Raw genomic sequence first — 22,127 nt, 5'->3', positions numbered from 1 at the left:
TGTTTTGACGCCTGAAGGAGATCACACCTGGAAAGCCCTTAACAAAGCAGTGCCAGAAACCCAGGAAGGACACATGCACTGGAGACTATTGTCAAACTCCTTTGTAGAGATATGGATGGAGCTAATGTAGAACACAGAGGGGCTCCCACACAGGTGCTAACTCTCCATTTTCAGACAGACTTCCATTTCAAAGCAATACTGGCTTCCCCACAAAATAAAAAGTGAACCAGGACAGGCAAGGGTAACTGTGCCCCAAATACTTGAGAGAAGATCGTAAGTGCTGAGTTGATGCTTTGAATTCATTACAACACAGAATAAAAAGGGATTCCCTTTTCTTGATTATTTCTATGCTTTGGTCACATCAAGGGGAAAAAAAGATCTCAGTTTAGTGCTGATATGCTCTCCACACTTCCCTGATATTCATTCATTTCCCCCTTGTACCCTAGAGTAAGTATTATGCTGAATTTAATAACTGTGGCAATTTTGATTTATTTTCATAGATCACAGACATACATGTTTACAGATGTCTATCCATGTCAGACGGCACTGGTCTTCCTGTTAAGGTGTTAGTAAAAAGATTTCCTTTATAATCAGTTCATTTAATTAAAATAGAATCAATCGAAAGAAAAATAGTAAGTAGATTATACTATATAGAAAGAAAGAAAGAAAGAAAGAAAGAAATTTTAAATTCTAAAACAAGAGCAGTAAGTTGAATCTGGATAAGGGGACAATTAGGAAGGTAGAAAATAACAGCTAAAGAATGGAGACTTCTAGGATAGGAGGGGTAAATGGGAAAGATATACAGGAGTGGACTTTCTTTTTTTTTTTTTTAATTTATTTGTGAGTGAGCACGTGCACACACGTGTTCTCACACACACACACACACACACACACACACACACACACACACGAGTGCGCACAAACCGGGAAGGGGCGGGGGGGGGGAAGGGAGAGAGAATCCCAAGCAGGCTCCATGCTGTCAGCACAGAGCTCAATGCAGGGCTTGATCTCACAAACCATGAGACCATGATGTAAGCCGAAATCAAGAGTCGGATGCTCAACTGACACCCTGGGAGTAGACTTTCTAGACCAAGGCCCACTGGTTGTTGAACTGCTATCATGGACTGGGATGGAATCACAGCTGAATGTTTGAGACAGTGGAAGGAGCGAACTGGGGCTTCAAATTTGGGGTTTCTTAACCTAGAGTCTATAGTCCACGGTAGTAGCCACCCATGGGCTTTGGGGTCTTGCACCCTCCTGATACAGGAAGTAAAATTCTGAGCGTGGGTGCATACACGGAGCCAGACTCTGGAGCCAGGGGAGCCTGAATTGAAAAGCATCATCTGTCACACTCCCAACTGTGGGAAAGGCATTGTACCTCTTGGTGCCCGGGTTCCCATTCTATAAAACTGGAATTCTACAATAGCAGCTTCATAGGCTTGTGAGGAGATGGCAGGAATGACAGATGAAGAATGTTCAGAACAGTAATTCCTATATGACATGAGAGCATAAAGACAGCATGGTAGAACTGTGCAAGTGTTATTTATAAAGGTTATTACCGTAGGGAGAGGAGCCACAGCTTTTACAGACTCCCCCTGTGTCTGAGGCTCCCTAAAGTGTAACAACATCCCAGATTGTCCACAAGGAGTGGGGACGGGGAAGTTACACCACGGGTAAGGGATTCATTTTCTTCCGAGCTTGTAGGAATAACGGAGTACCTGGCATTCACAGCACTGTTTGCAGGACATCCACGCACTGTGTATAAATAAAGCTCAACATGTCTATATAATGCTGGGCTAAAGCAAATGTTCGCACCAAAATCTGAGTAAACAGCAGTAGGCGCCAAAAGTTAAATAAATAAAAATGGATGGGAGGGAAGCTAGCTGTTTGCTATCTTACCTCCACTACCTCCAAGCAATTGTTTAACACTATAAAATGAGAAAAGACTTCCAGGATTGGATCTTAATGGTGGGATCCCCCAGACCACCCACAATACAGGTGTCCATTAGGGGATGCTTTGGCCCTTGGTAAAAGGGAAATGTTCTGGGGCACCTGGATAGCTCAGTAGGTTAAGTGGCAGGCTGTTGGTTTCGGCTCAGGTCATGATCTCACGGTTCGTGGGTTCGAGCCCCGCACTGGGCTCCTGACAGTGAGGACCCTCCTTGGGATTCTTGCTCTGCCTCTCTCTCAGCCCCTCCCCTGCTCATGGGCTCTCTCAAAGTAAATAAATAAACTTTAAAACTAACAAACAAAAAAGGGAAATGTTCTGGTCTGCAAGTGAAGAAACAGGACCTCTAGTTTTAGAGTTCTAACTTCTCTGTAGGCACTAGCATTTATTTCTTCAAATATTTATCAAGTTATTATCAGGGAAGAAAAGGTAAGTAAATCAGACCTAGCTCCTGCCTCCATGGATGGTACATTTGGTGGAAAGGCAGGTCCTGGTAACTGAAATAATAGCAGAAATAACCTGAAATAACCCGAAATAACCTAGCAAGTGGGACAAGTGGTAACAGATGAGAAGCCAACCCCAGAGAGGAGAAGGGGAGTGGGTATCTTCAAAGACTGATGAAATGACCTGAGCAGAGACTTAAAGGAGCAACCTTGGAAAGTGCTGACAAGAGGAGAACACATCAAGGGAAAAGAAGCACATGCAAAGGCCCTGTGGTAATGGGAGTAAGTAAGAGGAAGCCAGGGTGGTTGGTGTCCAGAGAGCAGGGTGTGACACAGAGGCTAGGGAATGAGTCAGGGACAGTGAGCAGTCTGTCTTTACCCTCAGGAGAAATGGAAACTCCTTGATATGCTGAGAGAGAGACCAAGAAAGAAAGAGGGGGAGACAGAAAGACAGACACGATCAGATTTGGGAAATAAAACTATTCTGGTTAGAAAGGAAGAAGGCCTGGGAAGGAAGCAACACTAGTTGGTAGGAACAAAAGTTGGGAGGTTACTGCATTCATCTGCTAAAGACAGATGGGACATGTTAGGTCGGTACAGTATCAGACATCCAAGAGCTGTCAAGTCATAAGATTATCCTGGGTCTCAGTTAACTCACCGCTAAACTGAGCTAGATGAACAAAGTAGATCAGTTGACCATTTACTAGTACAAGATATGACATGTCAATCTAGCACAGAGTCCTGTGCCCTAAAAAAATAAAGGCGGGCTTCAAAAATGACCCTCAAAATTCAAAATTTACTCAAGTCTGTGTAAAACAGCACTAGTCTTCCCACCAGGTAATTGGTGTGTAATTGGCTTCTGTCTTTCCCAAAACTAGTTTCTACCACCATGGCACAGGGGCTGGGACTGTGGGATTCAGAGAAAAGAAATGGAGCAGAGCGGATGTGACACAGAACTTGTAGTGTACCAAAGACAGACCCAGTGAAATCGCTCTGACTTGAATTCCAGAGATCAGGCAAGACGGAATCGTAACAGGATGCAAGAACCCAAGAATTTGGACCTCTAAAATAGGAAAAATTTTATTTTTTTAAAATTTATTAAGTCTTTATTTTAATTCCGGTTAGTTAACGCACAGTTGTATTAGTTTCAGGTGTACAATATAGTGATTCGACACTTCCATACATTACTTAGTATTCACCAGGATAGGTGTGCTCTTAATCCCCATCACCTATTTCACCCATACCTCTCACCCACCTCTCCTATGGTAACCATCAGTGTGTTCTCTATAGTTAAGAGTCCATTTTTTTGTTTTGTCCCTTTGTTTCTTTGTTCACCTGTTTTGTTTCTAAGATTCCACATATGAGTGAGATCACATGGTATTGGTCTTTCTCTGACTTATTTCACTCAGCATTATACTCACTAGCTCTATCTGTGTTGTTGCAAATGACAAGACTGCATTCTTTTTTATGGCTGAGTAATATTCTGTTGTATGCACACACACACACACACACACACAACACCTCTTTTTTATGCAATCATCTTTCGATGGACGTTTGGGCGGCTTCCATACTTTGGCTATTGTAATCTATCTACTTTGCTTAACTTAACAACCTTTTCTTGAATCCACCTAGGCCAGACACTGTGGCATATCCAGACAAATAAGAAAGAACGTGGGCAAAGAAAAAACTACACAGTGAACACATATAAAGTGGGAAAATGGAAGTAAAAGCATGGTGATAAATGCTTTTCCTATCTGTCCTTGGTGTGGGAGGAAAGAAAAAGTAGAGAAACACCAAAAGCCATTCCAATAGTTCAAATTCATAGGAGAACGTGGCTTATTAACATACATCAGAAGCACCGTCTAACTCTTAAATTCTGATCATTTAGCTTGAAGCTAACACTAGGAACAGCAAGATTATCTTGAAATGTTCTTGATGAATGCATTATCTATTCATTCTACAAAAATGAAAGAAAGGGAAATAACTTTAGATGAAATCAAATGAGAACTGGCACAATAGACAGTTATGGCTCCTCAGGAAGAAAAAGAGAGATGCTATCTGTCTTGCAAAGGTATTTTAGACAACTTTTGAGAAGTGGGCTACATACAACCAACTTGCTTTATTGATTATGCTGGATTGGATATATAGCCCTCTCAGGGGGTTAAGACTCATAAGAACATTAAAACTGTTTTATGGGAAAGTTACTGTCTGTACATAATAGGCTGCTTTAAATATTAACTTTCTATATTCATATTTTAATATCCAAAAGGCAGTCTATTTTACAGGTAAGTGACCTGTAAATTTCCATCACAAAAAAATAAATTCTCTCTCCTGAATTTATTTTGTGGAAGAACTAAATTCAAAAAAAGACTTCTGGGGAATAAAAAAAAAAAAACATGTGTTGGTTAAAAATTAATGATGAAGGAAAAAGACATTTTTCTTCATCTAGGTATTCAAGGTATGTATAAAATGAACAAGTAAAACAAAGAAAGACCATGTGGCTTATGGGGGGGCTTTTCTTTCATGAAGCTTATAATTTTTCTGATAATTATAGATTTACGTGCAGTTGTAAGAAATAATACAGTGGTCCTGTGTCCCCTTTGTCCAGTTCCCCAAAATGGTAACAGCTTGCAAAACTGCAGTAAAATGACATCCATGTTTTTGTTTTTTATTTTTTAATTTTTATTATTTAAAAAAATTTTTTAAATGTTTATTTATTTTTGAGAAAGAAAGAGAGACAGGGCACGAGCAGGGAAGGGGCAGAGAGAGAGAGAGAGAGAGAGAGAGACACAGAATCCGAAGCAGGCTCCAGACTCTGAGCTGTCAGCACAGTCTGACACAGGGCTCGAACCCATGAACTGTGAGATCATGACCTGAGCCGAAGTTGGAGGCTTAACCGACTGAGCTACCCAGGTGCCCCTGTTTTTTATTTTTAACAATTTTTTTGGAATGCCAGTAATTCACTCAGAAGCAAATGTTGCAGTTTAATAATAAAAAACAACTGTAGAGAAGCGTCCCGTTTTCCCCATTACATTACCAAGTACATAGAAGAACAAATGATTTACTTCAAACTGCAAGTTCTTACACCCATGAACATACATCCATAAAACTTGTTGAGGCTTTTAAAAAAGATTTAAGTCCGGAGCTCACTTTTGGAGAAGGTTGCAACAGGGGTCAAGACCTGGGCATTTTTAAAGCTCCTTAGGGAGTTTAGATGTTTCCTTCTGGTTGACTCTCTAATTTTAGGTTGACTAGGGAATTTTAGGTTTTCTAGGCCATGGTTTGGGGGTATGGGACGCATTTCTTACAGATTTACTAGTAGTGAAGATCTTGGCCTCTCATTTTTGAGAGTCCTTTTTCCCCAATGAAGAATGTCATTGTTTCTCTACTTTTTCTTCGATTCTCGGCTTCTTCCCTGGGCCTTTACCTGGGGTCTTGGGCTCTGCAGGTTTCAGGTCACCAAACAGGGGAAGGCCTTTCTCTTCTTCCCGTGAGCTCTTCTGGAACCAGAAGTGAATTTGGGAGACTTTCCTATGGCATGTTTTATATGTATGCTTTCTTTCCTGGAGTTTTGGTACCAGCAGAAGGATTTAATCTTCAGATGTTTCTGGTACTTTGTACTTATACTCTGCTGACCACTTTCTTCTCACACTCTGGATTCTCTTCCTTTTGGGGGTCCAGATCCCTTTGCTGGAATACCACTAGCTGTAGGTCCACTTCCTCTTTAGTTAGGGCTGATGATATGTGTGTTTTCGAAAACTGATGTTATCTGGGGTACCTATCAGTACTATTCACAGTGGATACTGTCAATACTCGCCCTTAATTTAGACGCACGGCACCCTGCACAGTACGTATACTGTTTTTCAGTTTAATTTATAAGATTCATGCATGGGAGATAAAGCAACTGATCTTCATTTCTCCAAAATACTGGAAAATTTATGAATTCATCTGACATTTTAACAACTACAGAATGAAATAAGTTTCTAGGTTTGTGCTTATCAACAACAACAAAAAAAAGAAGACAAAGAAAAAAGAAAATCAATAACACAAGAAGATTTCTGCACCCCTGTTCCTAAACCACCATAAACTGAAACTTAAGAGAACAGAGAAACAATTCCATGTTCTTGTTTAACATTGCCTAGACGTGGTTGTCACTTTTTAAAAACCAGCCCTATGGAATCATCTTAAGATTATTTGAAATATGGCCTATCGAGGATGATGTCATGAATTTTACAGTAGTAAGTACAGTGTGAGAAGTAATGGGGATTTATTTCTGCTTCTCAGAAAGGCATGCTTCTTCTAGACTCTCTGAGACAGATGTGCTCGTATTTGGATGGCTGCGCTCTAAATTCAGGCGCGCGCACTCATGGATCTACAACAAGTTGTTGATGACTCTAGGAAGTCAGCACAGTGACAGAGATTGATAATCAGCTTCTGGAAGACCAAGGTCATGAATCAACGTGCATTGAGTGAACCCCACACTCATCTAAAACCTGTCATTGGTGATACCAAGCTGAAAGCTGTCACTGAAACGTGTTATCTTTGCAGAAGGCTGTCAAACGTTGCGAGTCAGGTAGAAAAGCGTATCAGAGAGCCCAGCGAATTGCCTTTGGCAGGTTTCCGGAATGTGGCACCGAGGTGGCACTCCATGCCAACAGCTGATAACACCTAGTATGGCAATGTTCCCGTCCACCAAATTCAGATGGTCGGAAGAGTTAATATTCCCATCACGGTTCTCCAAAGGTTACTCACGCTTGAAATACAAAGCAGGACCACTGATAGAGAAATTCTGAATTGTAATAAAAAATATATATTGTCTACATTGGAGGAGAGAAATGGGGGTGAAAAAGCATGTGTACAGATAACATTACTAGTCCCACATGTTTCCTGCACAGCTATGCAAATGGATGACTCAGGTGCAAGAGAGGGTAGCCTACCTACTCTAAGGCAAGAGGACCACTGATTATGAGAACATTATGACAAAGAGCCCAAAGCCAGGAATCACTGTGCTGACAAGTGAGAAGCAATTTACGAACAAATGAGGCCAACCCCAAACCATCAGCCATGAATAATCTCAGACAAATGCTGATTTGGAGAAAGAAAATGAATCCTCCCAAAGTTGTACATACAGCCACTTAGGTTAAAAGAAAAGACAACTCTGGTTTCATTCTTATTGTGGGTCAAAAAGGGCTGACAGTGAAGTCATTTTAGCTTAGCACTAGGGCTCTGGCCAGCCAAGGCTCTTGAAAGGGATTACTAAGAGTGGTTTGTAGTGATATCCTTGGTTACAAAGGGATCATTTCAAAAAGAAGGAAGAAAGAGAGAGAGAGTTTGTTTTAATCGTTGAAAGTTATAAGAGTTCAAAAATAAGATATGAAAAATATATTTAGTACCAATAGAATCCCAGGTAGCATGAGGTAGAGATGTAATATAATAGCCCTGTGTTTATTTTTCAGATCAGGCAGTGGGGCACAGCAAAGCGTTCTCTAATTCCATGGATAATCTAAAACTGATAATGGCACAATAGTGATTAAGAGGGAGATAGCTCCTTGCATTAGCAATGGCGAAAATAGAATGTTTCATATTCATAAATTTCAAATGACAAGTGAGGGTGATTGTGTTAAAATGAAAGAGGAGACTAGAGTTGCTGACCTGATATACAAAAAAGCGAGAAAGTGTTCCTCTGTGCTCTAATACAATAGGAAATATTAACACAGCAAAAACCCAAGGAAGGTAAGAACTTTATTTCCATTTGTGCATTCGGCACAGAGCTGCCCAAGAGAACTTTCTGCAGTGATAGCACACACTCTATCTGTGTTGCCTCAGCATGGTAACTGCTGCCCATATGTGGCTACTAAGTATTTGAAATGTGGCTAGCACAATACTACCCATGATCTTCAAATTCAAACTATGCTACAAAGCTATAGTAATCAAAACAGTATGAAACAGGCATACAAACAGACACATAGACCAATGAACAGAATCTAGAACCCAGAAATAAGTCCACACATATACAATATACGATCAACTAATATTTGGCATGAGAGCCAAGAACACTCAAAGGGAATGGATCTCTTCAATAAATGGTGCTGGGGAAACTAAAGGTTCATATGCAAAAGAATGAAGGTGGGCTCCTACCTTACATCACTCACAAAAAGTAACTTGAAATGAAATAAAGACATAAATCTAAGACCTGAAACCATAAAATTTCGGGAAGAAAATATGAGGAGAAAGCTCCCAGACATTGGTCTTAGCGATCTAAGGGATGATTTTTCTGGACATAACACCAAAAGCACAAACCACAAAAGCAAAAATAAAGAGGTGATATCACATTGAACTAAAAAGCTTCTTTCTCCACGCAAAAGAAATAATTAAAAAAATGAAAAGGCAATCCAATGAATATGAAAAAAAATCCGCAAACTACACGTGATAAAGATTTCCATACCCAAGATACATAATGAACTTATGTAACTCATTAATAGCAAACAACAACTACAATAACAAAAAACAATAACCAAAACCCACTGAAAATAATCCAAAAAACCAAACAACTAAATAGCGCTGGTTAAAACTTGGCAAAAGACCATAAGCATTTTTCCAAAGATACACAAAGGGCGAAGAGGTATATGGAAAGGGGTGAGCATCACTTATTTTCAGGGAAATGCAAATCAAAACTACAATGAGATGTCACCTCACACTTGTTAGAATGCCTATTATCAAGATGACAAGAGACAAAAAGTATTGATGAGGATGCACAGAAAAGGGACCCCTTGTGCACTCATGATGGGAATGTAAATTGGTGCAGCTGCTATAGAAAAGAATATGGCAGTTCGTCAAAATACTAAAAATACAACTACCCAATGACCCAGCAATTCTACTTCTGGGTATGTATCTAAAGGAAACGAAATCATTACCTTGAAAATATATACATACCCCCATGTTCATTGCATTATTTACAATAGCCAAAACATGGAAACAACCTAAGTGTCCATCAATACATGAATGATTAAATAAAATGTTACACACACACACACACACACACACACACACACACACGTGTGTGCACACACAATGGAATACTATCCATAAAAAAGAATGAAATCCTGCCTTTTATGAGAATATGGATGGACCTCAAGGGCACTATACTCAGTCAAGTAAGTCAGAGGAAGACAAATACTGTATGTTCTCACTTATATATGGAATCTAAAAAAGCTGAACTTAGAGAAACAGTAGAATGGTGGTTGCCAGGGGCTGAAGATGTGGTAAATGAGAAGATGTGGTCAAGGGTATAAACTTCCACTTTAAGAGAAGTAAGTCCTGGGGATGTATATCATGGTGACTAAGGTCAACAGTACTATATTGTGTATTTCACAGTTTCTAAGAAAGTATGTCTTAAATATTCTCACTGGAAAGAAGGAAGGAAGGAAGGAAGGAAGGAAGGAAGGAAGGAAGGAGGGAAGGAAGGAAGGAGGGAAGGAAGGAAGGAAGGAGGGAAGGAAGGAAGGAAGGAAGGAGGAAAGAGAGAAGGAGGGAAGGAGAGAAGGAAAGAAAAAAGGAAGGAAGGGAGGGAGGGAAGAAGGGTGGGAGAAAGGAAGGAGGGAGGGAGGGAAGGAAAGAAAGGACAATGTGAGGTGATAGGAATATTAATGAACCTAATTACAGTAATCACCTGGCAATATATGCATGTATCAAATCATCACATTGTATATATTAAACTTACATAATGTAATAAGTCAATTACTTCTCAATAAAGCTGGAAAAATAAAAGTAAAAAAAATAAATGATAAAATAAAAAATAATTCAAAAAATAAACAATAAATACAATAAATAAAAGTCAAAAATAAATAAAATTCTCCCCACAAAGATCTGAAAATGTATCTTCTGCTTTCAAACACTGAACATGGACAACCTAATGAACTCAGGGTGGGGGAAAAAAAAGATATGTGGCTATTACAACAGAGGGAGTGAACTTTAATCTTATTTGCTTTTAATTAATTAATAGTTAAACTTAAAAAGCCACATGTGGCTAGTGGCCATCATCACGGATAGAGCAGATTTCTGAAAGTCCATTCTATACACTTTACAAATGTTGATTCACGTAATCCTTATGACTTTATGAGGTTGACAGTATTTTATTAGGTACCTTTATTATACTTCTAAAATCTGAGGCACAGAGAGTGGTTAAGTAATTTGCCCAAAATCACACAGCTAGTAGAGCAAGTGGCTGGTTCTCACACCAAGAGCTGATCCCAAAGCTCTCATTCAGCTCTATGTCCCCTATAGCAACATGCACTACCTAAGGAACAAGTCGTAGGTAAGGTAAATACTAGAGACATCCAAAAATATTTCACAGTGTTTTGTGGACTAGTAAAAAAAAGACAGACTCTACCTGTTTTCCCTGTGTTTTTCATCCAGGTTTTGTTTGAAGACTCATTGTCAAAGCCATCAAGTTGTAGCTCCTGGTACTCTTCGCCAACCTGTGCATGCTGGTCTAAAATGTCTATGGGAGACTGATGACGGCCCTTGCAGCTAATGCTTGATGTGACCCAGTGCTCAGGACCATAGGCACCTGTTAAAAGAAAACGATACTTCAATCCTCATGGTTCAAGGATCAAGGATGGAATGAACAGGAAGTAGGAAGCTAAGCATGATGTCTCCGAAGGTACATTTTCCCCCATGTGCCCACTCCAAAGATGTCAGTCCAGTGGAAACTATGGATCCAAGCCACTTGCTTGATGGGGTGAGAAGATTTAAGAAAGGATATGTCCCTTAATACAGTTTTGTTTTGTTTGATTTGTAATCAAACATTTGCTAACTTTCTCTGAAATCAGATTAAGGAAGTTGAGCAGACGGGCTGTCAGAGTCGTTCACATTTTTAAGAAAATTTACATAAGTTTCCCAAAATAAGCAAAGCATTGATTCACAAGAAAACACCTTCATCAGTTTAGCATATTTTGCTATCACCAACAGTGTAACAAACACAACTTTCTTCTTAGTTCCCAGGAGTTTTTGAACTGGAAAAGGGAAAAATCAAAAATCAAAAGCAGTGTAACACGGGATGAGAGTCACTACAAAGAGGCAATGAGGCAGGGTTTTTAGGTTAATTGTGAAAGATTTTTTGGTTTGGCCTGATGTAAACTTGCATATTCAGGTACTCCCTCTCTTTCCGAATCCCTCTCTGGCCTAGGAGATGGGTGTATAAAGGTGCCTTCAGACTGAATGCAGCACTCATATAAAGACAGGCTTCTTGGGGATACACGCAGCAGGAATAAAATGGAATGCAACTATAATGCCGAATCCTACTGGGTATCAATCAGGCACAGGCAGAGAAAACATACTGCACCTGCCTCTCTGCTATACTTGGACATGAAATGATCTGGGGGGGTGATATCTATTAAATTGATATCAAACAATTAAACCAATATCTGAGACTGTTCTGTTCCCGGCCTTTGCCCTTCTAGACACGATAAAGCAGGAGGGGCCTGTTGAATGGACACGTCTTTTGCTAGAAAGATACATCTGTTCTTGAGAATCAGATATAAAATAAGTCTAAATCTTATAATTTTTAGGTTTCCCAATCAGTAAAGTATAATGTGTATACATACATACATACATACATGGATTCCAACCTAGGTTTTATAGCTTCAAATTTCTTCACGTATCAGATAGAAGAGGACAAACAGCCAAAGTGATTTCAAGAGACCAATCCACCCATGAACCAGTATTTTCACACCTCATTCTATACCTAGCTTTGTGTGATGGAGGAACAGAGACACCATAAGTCTCTCTACTACTGAATAAAAGCCTACACATTTGTCCCCAACCCACTGCCATCCACTATGGGCCACAAAGGTCCCCATCTCCCTGTGTCTATACAGCTTACAGCTAATATAAACAATGGTACCATGAAAAAAGAGACAAAGAAAATCTTTTCACTCATGGTCATGGAAGCTTCATGGCTGCAAAAGCAATTGAGGTGACACTCTAAAAATGATCCCTATTCTTGCTGTCTGGCAAGTAACTTGGCTTCTTCCTATGCCTGGGTCATTTTCCCGAATTCTCATCCCAAACAGTAAGATAAAAGAGACTATCAGGAAGAACATGCTCACCGCTTGGCAAAGGTTTAGCAACCTCAGGGCACTTTTCAAAATCATTTACAAGTGTCATAAGGCTTTCTAGAAAAAGCTAACATCACCATTGTCTTTACTGTTGGGACTTCTACTAACAGAAGACACATCAAGGGCTTTTCACTCCCGTTGTTTCATCTCTTGGTCAAATCTCCTAAGACTATGATGAGTCATAAAGGAACAGAGCGTGCATTCGCATATATTCTAGCCAAACTTCACTTTCATCTTGCAGCACTACATTTGAAGGAAAAAAGGAGGGGAAAGGGGACATAAGGAATGGCTCCAATTTTCCGATCCATTCTTTAAATATTCTTATAGGCGAATAAAGTGATTGTCGATGTGTCTCATGAGCCTATAGGTTCAAATTATGGAAACTAATGTTGTAATATCGTACATATGTGTGTGTGTGCAATGCCTTTTAGGATCTCACTAGTACAATAAAATTATACTCGGTGGGAAAAACGTGCACAGTAAAATAACTCCAAACATGTACGACTCCGAAGAAGTGAGAATGCAAGCCATCATTTGTAAATACAGACACCTGATCATTATCCTACTAATAAAGAAAAGTACTCTGCGACCTCTTAAAAGTACTTGCCATTCATATTAGATCTCAAAACCTTCCAGACATGGGTGAAATATAATTTAGCACTCTATGAAAATATAATCAGGGTTCATACCAGTGGGATCCATTTATTCACTGGTAACAATCTGAAGATTTAAGCCAACGACATGCTTGCTTTCACACTTCCACCCAATGTACATTCAAGTGCAAGTTTAATTGAAACTGATCTTCCACTTCGGATTTTAAATTAATTTTTCTTTGGAGTGCTTCATGCTCCAGACACCCTTGCCTTACAAAAACCCCTATGTCATTAGTGGAGGAAACAGAACACTTTTCCAAGCTCGGAGGTATTGATTACCTATTCTCACATTGAAGCACCATTACCATTCCACACTGGATAAACCTCTTCAGTGTTGAGACACTTTATAAAGGACTGAGAATTATATCATTAATCATTTGCAGCTGTACAATCTCACAGGAGTGAATGCTTTGTTTTTCAGAACTTGGGATAAACGCTGTTGAATAAAAAACATGACTCTAAATAAAGACTGTGGTTAACTTCAAACCTAGTTTTGGAGGCAAAAACCATCAGCAAGAAGCCTTCCGCCCTCAGGGATGACATTACCCATCGAAAACAAGAAGGAAAAGTCATTTGCGCTTCAGTTTCCCCCTACTGACTCTTTCTTAGAATGAGCAGTTGGCAGTTAGATCCATTTTCAACAGCTCACCAACTCTGACATGACAAACTAATGTACGAGGATACCTTCCTAAAAGGGGCAGGGTAGAGCACAGGGGTAGAAACCACAGGGCAGTTAGGTTGCCAAAAGAAACCCGCCATTCACCTGTTAAGAGTCTTGTAGGAATGAGTTATTTTTTAAAAAATGTTTATTTAGTTATGTTTGAGAGAGACAAAGAGAGCATGAACAGAGGAGGGACAGAGAGAGTGCGAGAGAGAATCCCAAGCAGGCTCCACATTCAGTGCAGAGCCCGACGTGGGACTCAATCTCACAACCGTGAGATTTTTGACTTGAGCTGAAATCAAGAGTTGGACTCTCAACTGGCTGAACCACCCAGTTGCCGTTGGAGGAATCACACCTTAATGGAGACACACTGCCAACATATTTGCAGCTAGAGGATCAAACAGTGGCTGTGGAATCCCACTCAACTTGTGATGAAAAATATTTTCTTTTTAATGAATTCAGTGGATGCATTTGAAATTCCTGGCTAAAGGTTTGATGTCAGTGTAAAGGTACCCCTGGCAGGGAGGCTTCCACGAGGCACGTACAGGGTTGTGTGTTATCCTGGCAGTGGGCTCCTGTTTTCCCTGGAACATCCTATCACTAATATAATTTGTTGTTTATTTCTTGGTGTCTGTCTTCCCCATTAGTTCATTACTCTCTGGGAATAGGTTCCTTCTCTGTCTTGTGTTGTTTTATTCCTATGCCTAGCACAGGGTCCTACCTACAGCGGATTGCTAATACATATTTTTTTATGAATTAGAAGATGATTTTAACGAGTTGCATACTTCTGTCTGTCTTCCAATGACACTATGGTGCTATTTTGGTTTTCATTTTATACTTCTATCTGCTGGCCTTATTAAGTCTCCCTGACTCAAGAGTCAGGATATCAACCTCAGAGATAAATACTCCTTCCTTTCATCACTTATATGTTAAATTAGCCTGAACGGGGATGAGATAAAATAAGCTGCAGGTATGTGATGTGCATGATGGAATCGTGTGCAAATTTAACAAGCCCACTAAATGCAATTACAGTTTTTTAAAGAAAGGAATGTGACAGAACTTTGCTTTCAACGCCTTTGTTGAAGCATGATTATTTTTAAGGCTCTCTTCTTTTTTCTATGCCTTAACAGTGTTCTCTAATCAAAGAAGGTCAACTAAGGCAGAAAAATAGTCTTGTTTCATCAACTTATCACTGTAGACATTTAAATATTGAACTGACATCTGCTCAGTATCAGGCACAGTGCTAAGAAATGGGGGCCAGCAAACGGAGCTGCCAGTTGCCCTGGGGGTCTCCAGGACAACTTAAGAGGAAGGTGATTCAATTTTCTCATCCACACAATGGGAAATATTAGTGGTATCCACAATAAAGGGTAGTTTTGAGGATTATACGAGATAATCAGTGGATAAAAACCCAGTAAATGGTGGCTGCTATTTTGCCATTGCTACTGTGTTAAAAAACATGTAGCAAGCCCTCAAGAACTTGACTATTTAATGGAGGAAACAAATGTGTAGTCCAACCAAGAGCTAAGGCAGGGGGATGAAGGCGTTTTATGATATACAGAGAGAGAGGAGGGGCCCTCGCGTCCCCAGGGGTAGGACTTTGAAGTTGACAGTTTAGGGGAGTCACTCTTTGAAATGCTAAGAAGTTTACTAGGCCCTGGTACTTCCCATTTGTAGACCACAAGAGTCAAAAGTATAGTTGATCCTCCCAGACTTGGAGTTTAATCCCAGCACCAGCTGGATTTAGTGCCTAGCTTTCAAAGAACAGGAAAGGAAAAGAGAAAAATAACAACTTCCCCATGGAGAAGCCTGGTAATCCCACCTTAACCAAGCGGTGAAGGTTACGGTCACCTGGAATACCACGGACTACCATGCACATCTTGACGGATGTGATAAGAAGGGAGCATCACCTCTGTGGGATTCTTTCTAAAATTCCATAACCTCTGTCTGGTCGTGAGAAAAACATCAAACGAATCCAAACTGAGGAACATTCTATGAAATACTTGGCCGATACTCCCCATGACCTCAAAAGTGTCAAGGTCATGAAAACCCAGGAAAACCTGAAAATCTGTCACAGACCAAAGACCAAGGAGTGGTGACCAAAAAAAAAATGCATTGTGGGATTCTAGATTAGGAAGTGAAACAAAATATAAAAATGAGTGTGAAAAGTCATGAGCTCCGAATAAAGTTTAGCGAGTTAACAGTAACACACCAGCGGTGGTTTCCTGACTGTTCTTTGTCTATAGGGCCATTCTGTGGTTACACTGAAAATAAGATGAAGAAATATAAATGAAACTACTCAGAAGCCAAATAAAATCTAAGTGTTGTTAATATCCAAATTTTATTGGATTTACTGTTACGTATCTGGGGGTAGGTCTATGGCCCAAAAGATAAAGGAGATGGGTATTGATTTATAGATAATACTGGGATTGTTGTCATAACCTCTTTGCATGAAAGGAATTTCCACTGAACAAAACCAAAGGAAGAGAGAGACTGGCTTGAAGAAAACACAGCAAACGTGTGGGTGATATTTCATTATTTAAGCTTATATAAAAACGTTACAAAGTTGGGAGAAATTCACCTTTAAAAACTATAGTTAAGGAAGAACATTATTACTTAATTTACGGCTCATTTGTGCATTAAAAAAAACTGCTTTTACCTCCCTGGTGTACCATTAACAAGCCACTGTATTTCTCTCATTTTGAGATGCTACAATTCAGTAGACATCAGGAAGACATATTTCTACAGTAAGGCGAATAAATCACACAATTGGAGTTTAATTCCGACTGGCCTGTTTAAGGTAGATAGAATTCCCTATGTGAAAATGATGGCAAATACTGTAAATCTGGGCTCCTCTCTGAGACCCCACTTCACAGTGTTTTTTTAAGGCAGATTTAACCCACAGAACCTGGTCGACATGCATAAATTTTGGAACAAAACTAAGCTATTGTGTTCAAAGAAAATACAAATCCCAGAGAAACATCTCAATTTTGCCCCCCACGTCCAGCAATATTATTTGAAAAGTCCAATGTGAACCAATATAAATGTTTAGCAATAAGACTTTTCAACAATTTAAGTAAACTACCTCATTTAATTATTGTTCATTATTAACACCTGACTTGAGAAAGAAAGAAAAGTACTATTTTTAGAGCATATAAATCATACTTTTGTTTAAAAGCAAGGAATTTCAAATACCTAGGATTTGTGTTCCAAACGATGATTTCTTTAAATACCTAGGAGATTCTTTGTAGAAAATAAGCATACACCTTGAATTTATTTTACCATAATACATCCAAATAACGGTTTCTGTTCACTAATGAAAAGCCATTAAAAATAATGAATTCTGTCTAAATCTAATTAAAAACAAAACTAATATACATGTTATGTGCTGTTGCTAGTCAAATATGCTTATTAATGCCTCCCTCAAGGAACTTATATTAAAAGTATGACCTGAATCCAGGGTTATTACCCTGCATCTTGTGGTCTACTTTTAACCAACAGCAACAACCCAAAAATATTAGTATTCATTTTTTTACCTAATATTATAATTAATGCTTTTTCTACCAAATCTAAAACACATCTTAAAACTATTCCATTTTTTAATTAAAAAGCTCTATGGGATTCAGCTTATGATTCTTTTGCATTCTCCACTACCAGTAACTTAATTACCTTTTTCTGCATTTATTGCTGGACATATGAAAAAAAGAAAAAGGAAGCGCTAAAAAGCATTCACATTGCTGATCCCCAGTGTTTTCCTTTTATTCGTGTATAATTATGAAGTTGTTCAACATTGTTCAAAGGAGTTTTCTAATTTTTAAGCCAGTTAAGAAAATGGAAATTTTCCTTCCGATTGACTAAAAGAGTTGGGCAAATTTTTTGTTTTCAAATTTTGGGTATAAAACCTTCATCCCCCTATTTCACATCAATGGTGTGCTTTTAAGGTAATTATCAATAACTAACCATAATACCAGATACAGTATCAGACACTAACACCAGACGTGGCAACTACATTATTCATTCTTTAGTACCAACTATTATTCATTTTATTTTGCAGGATCTCTGTCTTAGGACTGGATGTTAAAACTAATATTAGGTAAAATATGAAAGAGCACAAGTATTTAAAATGAAGGCCCCAGATTCTAATCTTGATGCTGAAGATCTCTCTGGAGACTATTATATTGTCCTTAAAAAAGAGGGTATTGCATAAAATGACAATACCGGTGGTGACTACCCAGGAGTTAAGAGGACTGGGTGATTAATTAGTGATGTCTGCATGGGTATGTGGGATGACAGGAATAATGCATGCACTATGAGCACGATGCAATTCACAGACTAGGGAGTTCTGAAGGTCCTTCAAAGACAAAGTCTATGATGATGCCTGTTTAGAAGTATCTGGGACTAAAAAATTGTATCTTTCAGGAGGAATCTACCCTCATCCAAACATGCAGTCAAAATTCCTACTAATAATGAGATAGTTGATTCACTCAAAATCTGGCAAGTAATGTTTAATTTTTTTAATCTTTGAGAGACAGAGTGTGAGCAGGGGAGGGGCAGAGAGAAAGAGGGAGACACTGAGTCTGAGGCAGGCTCCAGGCTCTGAGCTGTCAGCCCAGAGCCCCACACGGGGATCAAACTCACAAACTGTGAGATCATGACCTGAGCCAAAGTCAGACGTTTGACTGAGCCAACCAGGCAACCGGAACAAATAATGTTTAAAGTTGGGCCAAATTTATTTATTTACTTGTTTGTTTGTTTGTTTTTGAGACAGAGCACAAGTGGGGGAGAGGGGCAGAGAAAGAGAGAGAGAATCTTAAGCAGGCTCTGTGTCCAACGTGGAGCCCAACAAGGGGCTCGATCTCACAACCCCAGGATCATGACAGAGCTGAAATCAAGAGTCGAATGCTTAACCAACTGAGCCACCCAGGCACCCCACAGGCAAATTTTAATTTTGCTTTTTGTAGATACAACAAGGAATTGATTACAAAGAACATCTGAGATATTAACAAAAAAAGTCACAATTCTTACTGCCCAATGCCAAACATCTGAAGTGTTTAGAAGCTACAGGTAAGTTTGCTCCAGACCCGAAGCTTTCAACCTTCCAGGGAAGCACTCAGTACACTTCACACGACAACAATCTTATCTTCGGGAATTCTGACTGCCTCCACAAAACTTAACACAAACAATCATCCAAGGATTAAAATGGTCACATGGCATAGTGGAAAAAGCATGGGGCAATGAGACTTGACACTTGAATTCTAGATCAAACATGGCCAAGAAGCTTTAACTCACATGATAGCCTCAAATGACTCTACGATTATTTATCAGTAAAGTCCAGAACAATTAGCAATGCATGTCAAGCACATCAGAGAGGCAGGTGGTGACAGTCCTGCCACAATATTGCTCTTTTCACTCCATTCTCAACTCTGCAAGATAGACATGGATGTGGCAGTGGTCAAGCCTTAAAATGATTCACCTTCCTTACACATGAAATATTGGATCGTCTCTAAAACTTGTAAGAATTCTTTTCTTTTTTAGTGTTATTTATTTATTTTTATCTTAGAGAGAGAGTGCAAGCAGGGGAGAGGGGCAGAGGAGAGAGGAAGTTTTAGGCAGGCTCCACACTCAGTGTGGAGCCCAACGCAGGGCTCAATCCCACAACCCTGGAATCATAACCTGAACCAAAATCAAGAGTCAGAGGCTCGGGGCGCCTGGGTGGCGCAGTCGGTTAAGCGTCCGACTTCAGCCAGGTCAGATCTCGCGGTTCGTGAGTTCGAGCCCCGCGTCGGGCTCTGGGCTGATGGCTCAGAGCCTGGAGCCTGTTTCCGATTCTGTGTCTCCCTCTCTCTCTGCCCCTCCCCCGTTCATGCTCTGTCTCTCTCTGTCCCAAAAAATAAATAAACGTTGAAAAAAAAAAATTTAAAAAAAAAAAAAAAAAGGGGCGCCTGGGTGGCGCAGTCGGTTAGGCGTCCGACTTCAGCCAGGTCACGATCTCGCGGTCCATGAGTTCGAGCCCCGCGTCGGGCTCTGGGCTGATGGCTCAGAGCCTGGAGCCTGTTTCCGATTCTGTGTCTTCCTCTCTCTCTGCCCCTCCCCTGTTCATGCTCTGTCTCTCTCTGTCCCAAAAATAAATAAACGTTGAAAAAAAAAATTAAAAAAAAAAAAAAAAAGAGTCAGAGGCTCAACCAACTGAGCTACCCAGGCACCCCAAAACATGTAAGAGTAAGAACAAGAACAGTTCTTTTCACACTGAGGAAGAATGAACTAGGTATATAAAATATTTGTTAATATCCTACCAACATTCACCCTCGCTGAATACATTCCTACAAGAAACCACAGAGATGTGATGAGCATTAAGTAAATTCTTACTGATAAAGCATGTCCAACAGTACTTGGCACATACTAAGGCTCAATAAACATGATTATTTATACTTTCTTCTGGAAACTACTTTCAAACCCTAAATTCTGGATGGTCTGACCCGGCTTCTGGCTCTGGAAATAATGTCTGATTGGTATTTGGCTATCAGCTTAATTTCATCCTCCTTGACATGTAATTGGCTTGGGAAGGGGTGTTAACCCAGGACTAAGTCAATTAGCACATGGAATTTCCCTGGTCAGAGGGAATGTTTTAGGTTGGTGTTATTCAATATGGGGCTCTGAGGGAAGATCTACCCTCCTCCCAGAATATGAATGAACAAGAGGAAGAAAGTGGACTGGACTGCAATGAAAGGGAAATCAACCAGAGGCTAAAGCTGGTAGGTAAAAAGGCAGAAGGAAAGAGGAAGGCAGGGAGGGAGGGAGGGAGGGAGGAAAGGAGGAAGGAAGGAAGGAAGGAAGGAAGGAAGGAAGGAAAGAAAGAAGGAAGGAAGGAAGGAAAGAGGGAAAGGAGGGAAGGAAGGAAGGAGGAAGAGAGGAAACCTGATCAAACATTCCTGAAATTTAACTTTCATCTCTACGCTTTTCCATTTTAAATGTCTTTGTAGTTAAAACAGCTTGAGTATGCCTTCTGCTATTGGTGACTAAAAAATACATGATATAGGGGCTTCTGGGTGGCTCAGTCAGTTGAGCATCTGACTCTTGGTTTTGGCTCAGGTCATGATCTCACAGTTTGTGAGTTCGAGCCCCGCCATCAGGCTCCACGCTGACAGCACAGAGCCTGCTTGTGATTCTCTCTCCCTCTCTCTCTCTGCCCCTCCCCTGCTCACTCTCTGTCTCTCTCTCTCTAAATAAATAAATAAACTTAAAATACATACATATATATGATATAATCAGAATATTTGTTTAAAAAGACAAAGTATTCAATGCTTTCTCATTCTTCACTAACATGAAAATGTTAAATTATAAAGATAAAGATCAGATATGCTTGCTGGATGGACTATTATAAAGGATAACATCTCCTGATTCCCCTTCCTTTCTGTGTGTCTAGCTCTCCTCTTTCCCTACACAGGAGAGGGATAAACTTGAGGAAGAGTTTAAAGATTTCATTTAGACAGAAGCACAGGGAACAAACTCTGAAGTCCTTGCTGTAAATTCTTACTCTTGGGAACAGAGGGGTCAGGGGATAAGAATCCCCAAGAGCCCCAAGTGGAACAGCTGCCTCTCACCAAAGGCTTCTGCCTCAGACACAAGCCACAGCACAAGGTGTTAGGTAGGAAAGGTGCACTGAGGAGATCGTGTCTTAATCCCACAGGTCACAAAGGGGAAGGAGACAAAACTGATAGTTGAGGTCTGGCTCAGACCTCATTTCCTGTCTTGGGCTGGAGGGCCCTTTTTCTCACCATTACTTTCTCATCCAGTGTCATGACCCACAGTATGTTATGGAGCACGGGTAGGAAGAGGAAACATTCCCAGAGTTTGGTGTTAGGGAGGGCTAACGGTCTATGTAACAACCCACCAACCTAAGGGCTGAGAGAAAAAAAAAAGAAATTAAAAACAGTTTTATGAGGCATTCACTCAACAGCTGAGGGGCCTGGAGTGGAGGGGGTCTGTGGCATTGGACGGCACTTCAGAGGGTGCAGACAGGATGATTAACACGCTTCCTGTGGCAACTATAAAAGGAGGAATGTATGCTCTAAAATGTATTAACTATTAAACGCTATCTGGGGGAATGTCTAGACATAAAGCGACACATTTATGAGGTGAAGCCAAAACAACATGACGGATCCTGTGTCTGTCACACTGTGAACAGTTCACTGTAACTTGTACTTTTCTCTATTTCATTAAATTTATAGTGTAAGTAACTTCCCATAAAGGGTATCTAGAAAGAAAATTGGAGAGATTTAGCAGACGGGACAGTGACAAACAGAA

At 40.0% G+C, this 22,127-nt stretch overlaps 1 protein-coding gene across 4 annotated transcripts in view; it reads right to left on the bottom strand.

Moving 5' to 3' along the window:
• The window catches only part of PTPRG (protein tyrosine phosphatase receptor type G), a 713,505-nt gene that overhangs the window by 289,499 nt on the left and 401,879 nt on the right, over positions 1–22,127 (bottom strand). For all 4 annotated transcript variants that reach the window (XR_007150245.1, XM_047849347.1, XM_047849350.1 and 1 more), the window contains exon 3: positions 10,781–10,960. Coding sequence is in view for 3 of the 4 variants with exons in the window: in XM_047849347.1 (XP_047705303.1) it covers positions 10,781–10,960 (180 nt within the window). In the remaining variant the exon portion in view is untranslated. The remainder of the gene's footprint in view (positions 1–10,780; positions 10,961–22,127) is intronic.

The sequence above is a fragment of the Prionailurus viverrinus genome, chromosome A2 (assembly GCF_022837055.1).
Source record: "Prionailurus viverrinus isolate Anna chromosome A2, UM_Priviv_1.0, whole genome shotgun sequence".
NCBI classification, from domain to species: domain Eukaryota; kingdom Metazoa; phylum Chordata; class Mammalia; order Carnivora; family Felidae; genus Prionailurus; species Prionailurus viverrinus.
This window is presented reverse-complemented; position numbering and strand designations above follow the sequence as displayed.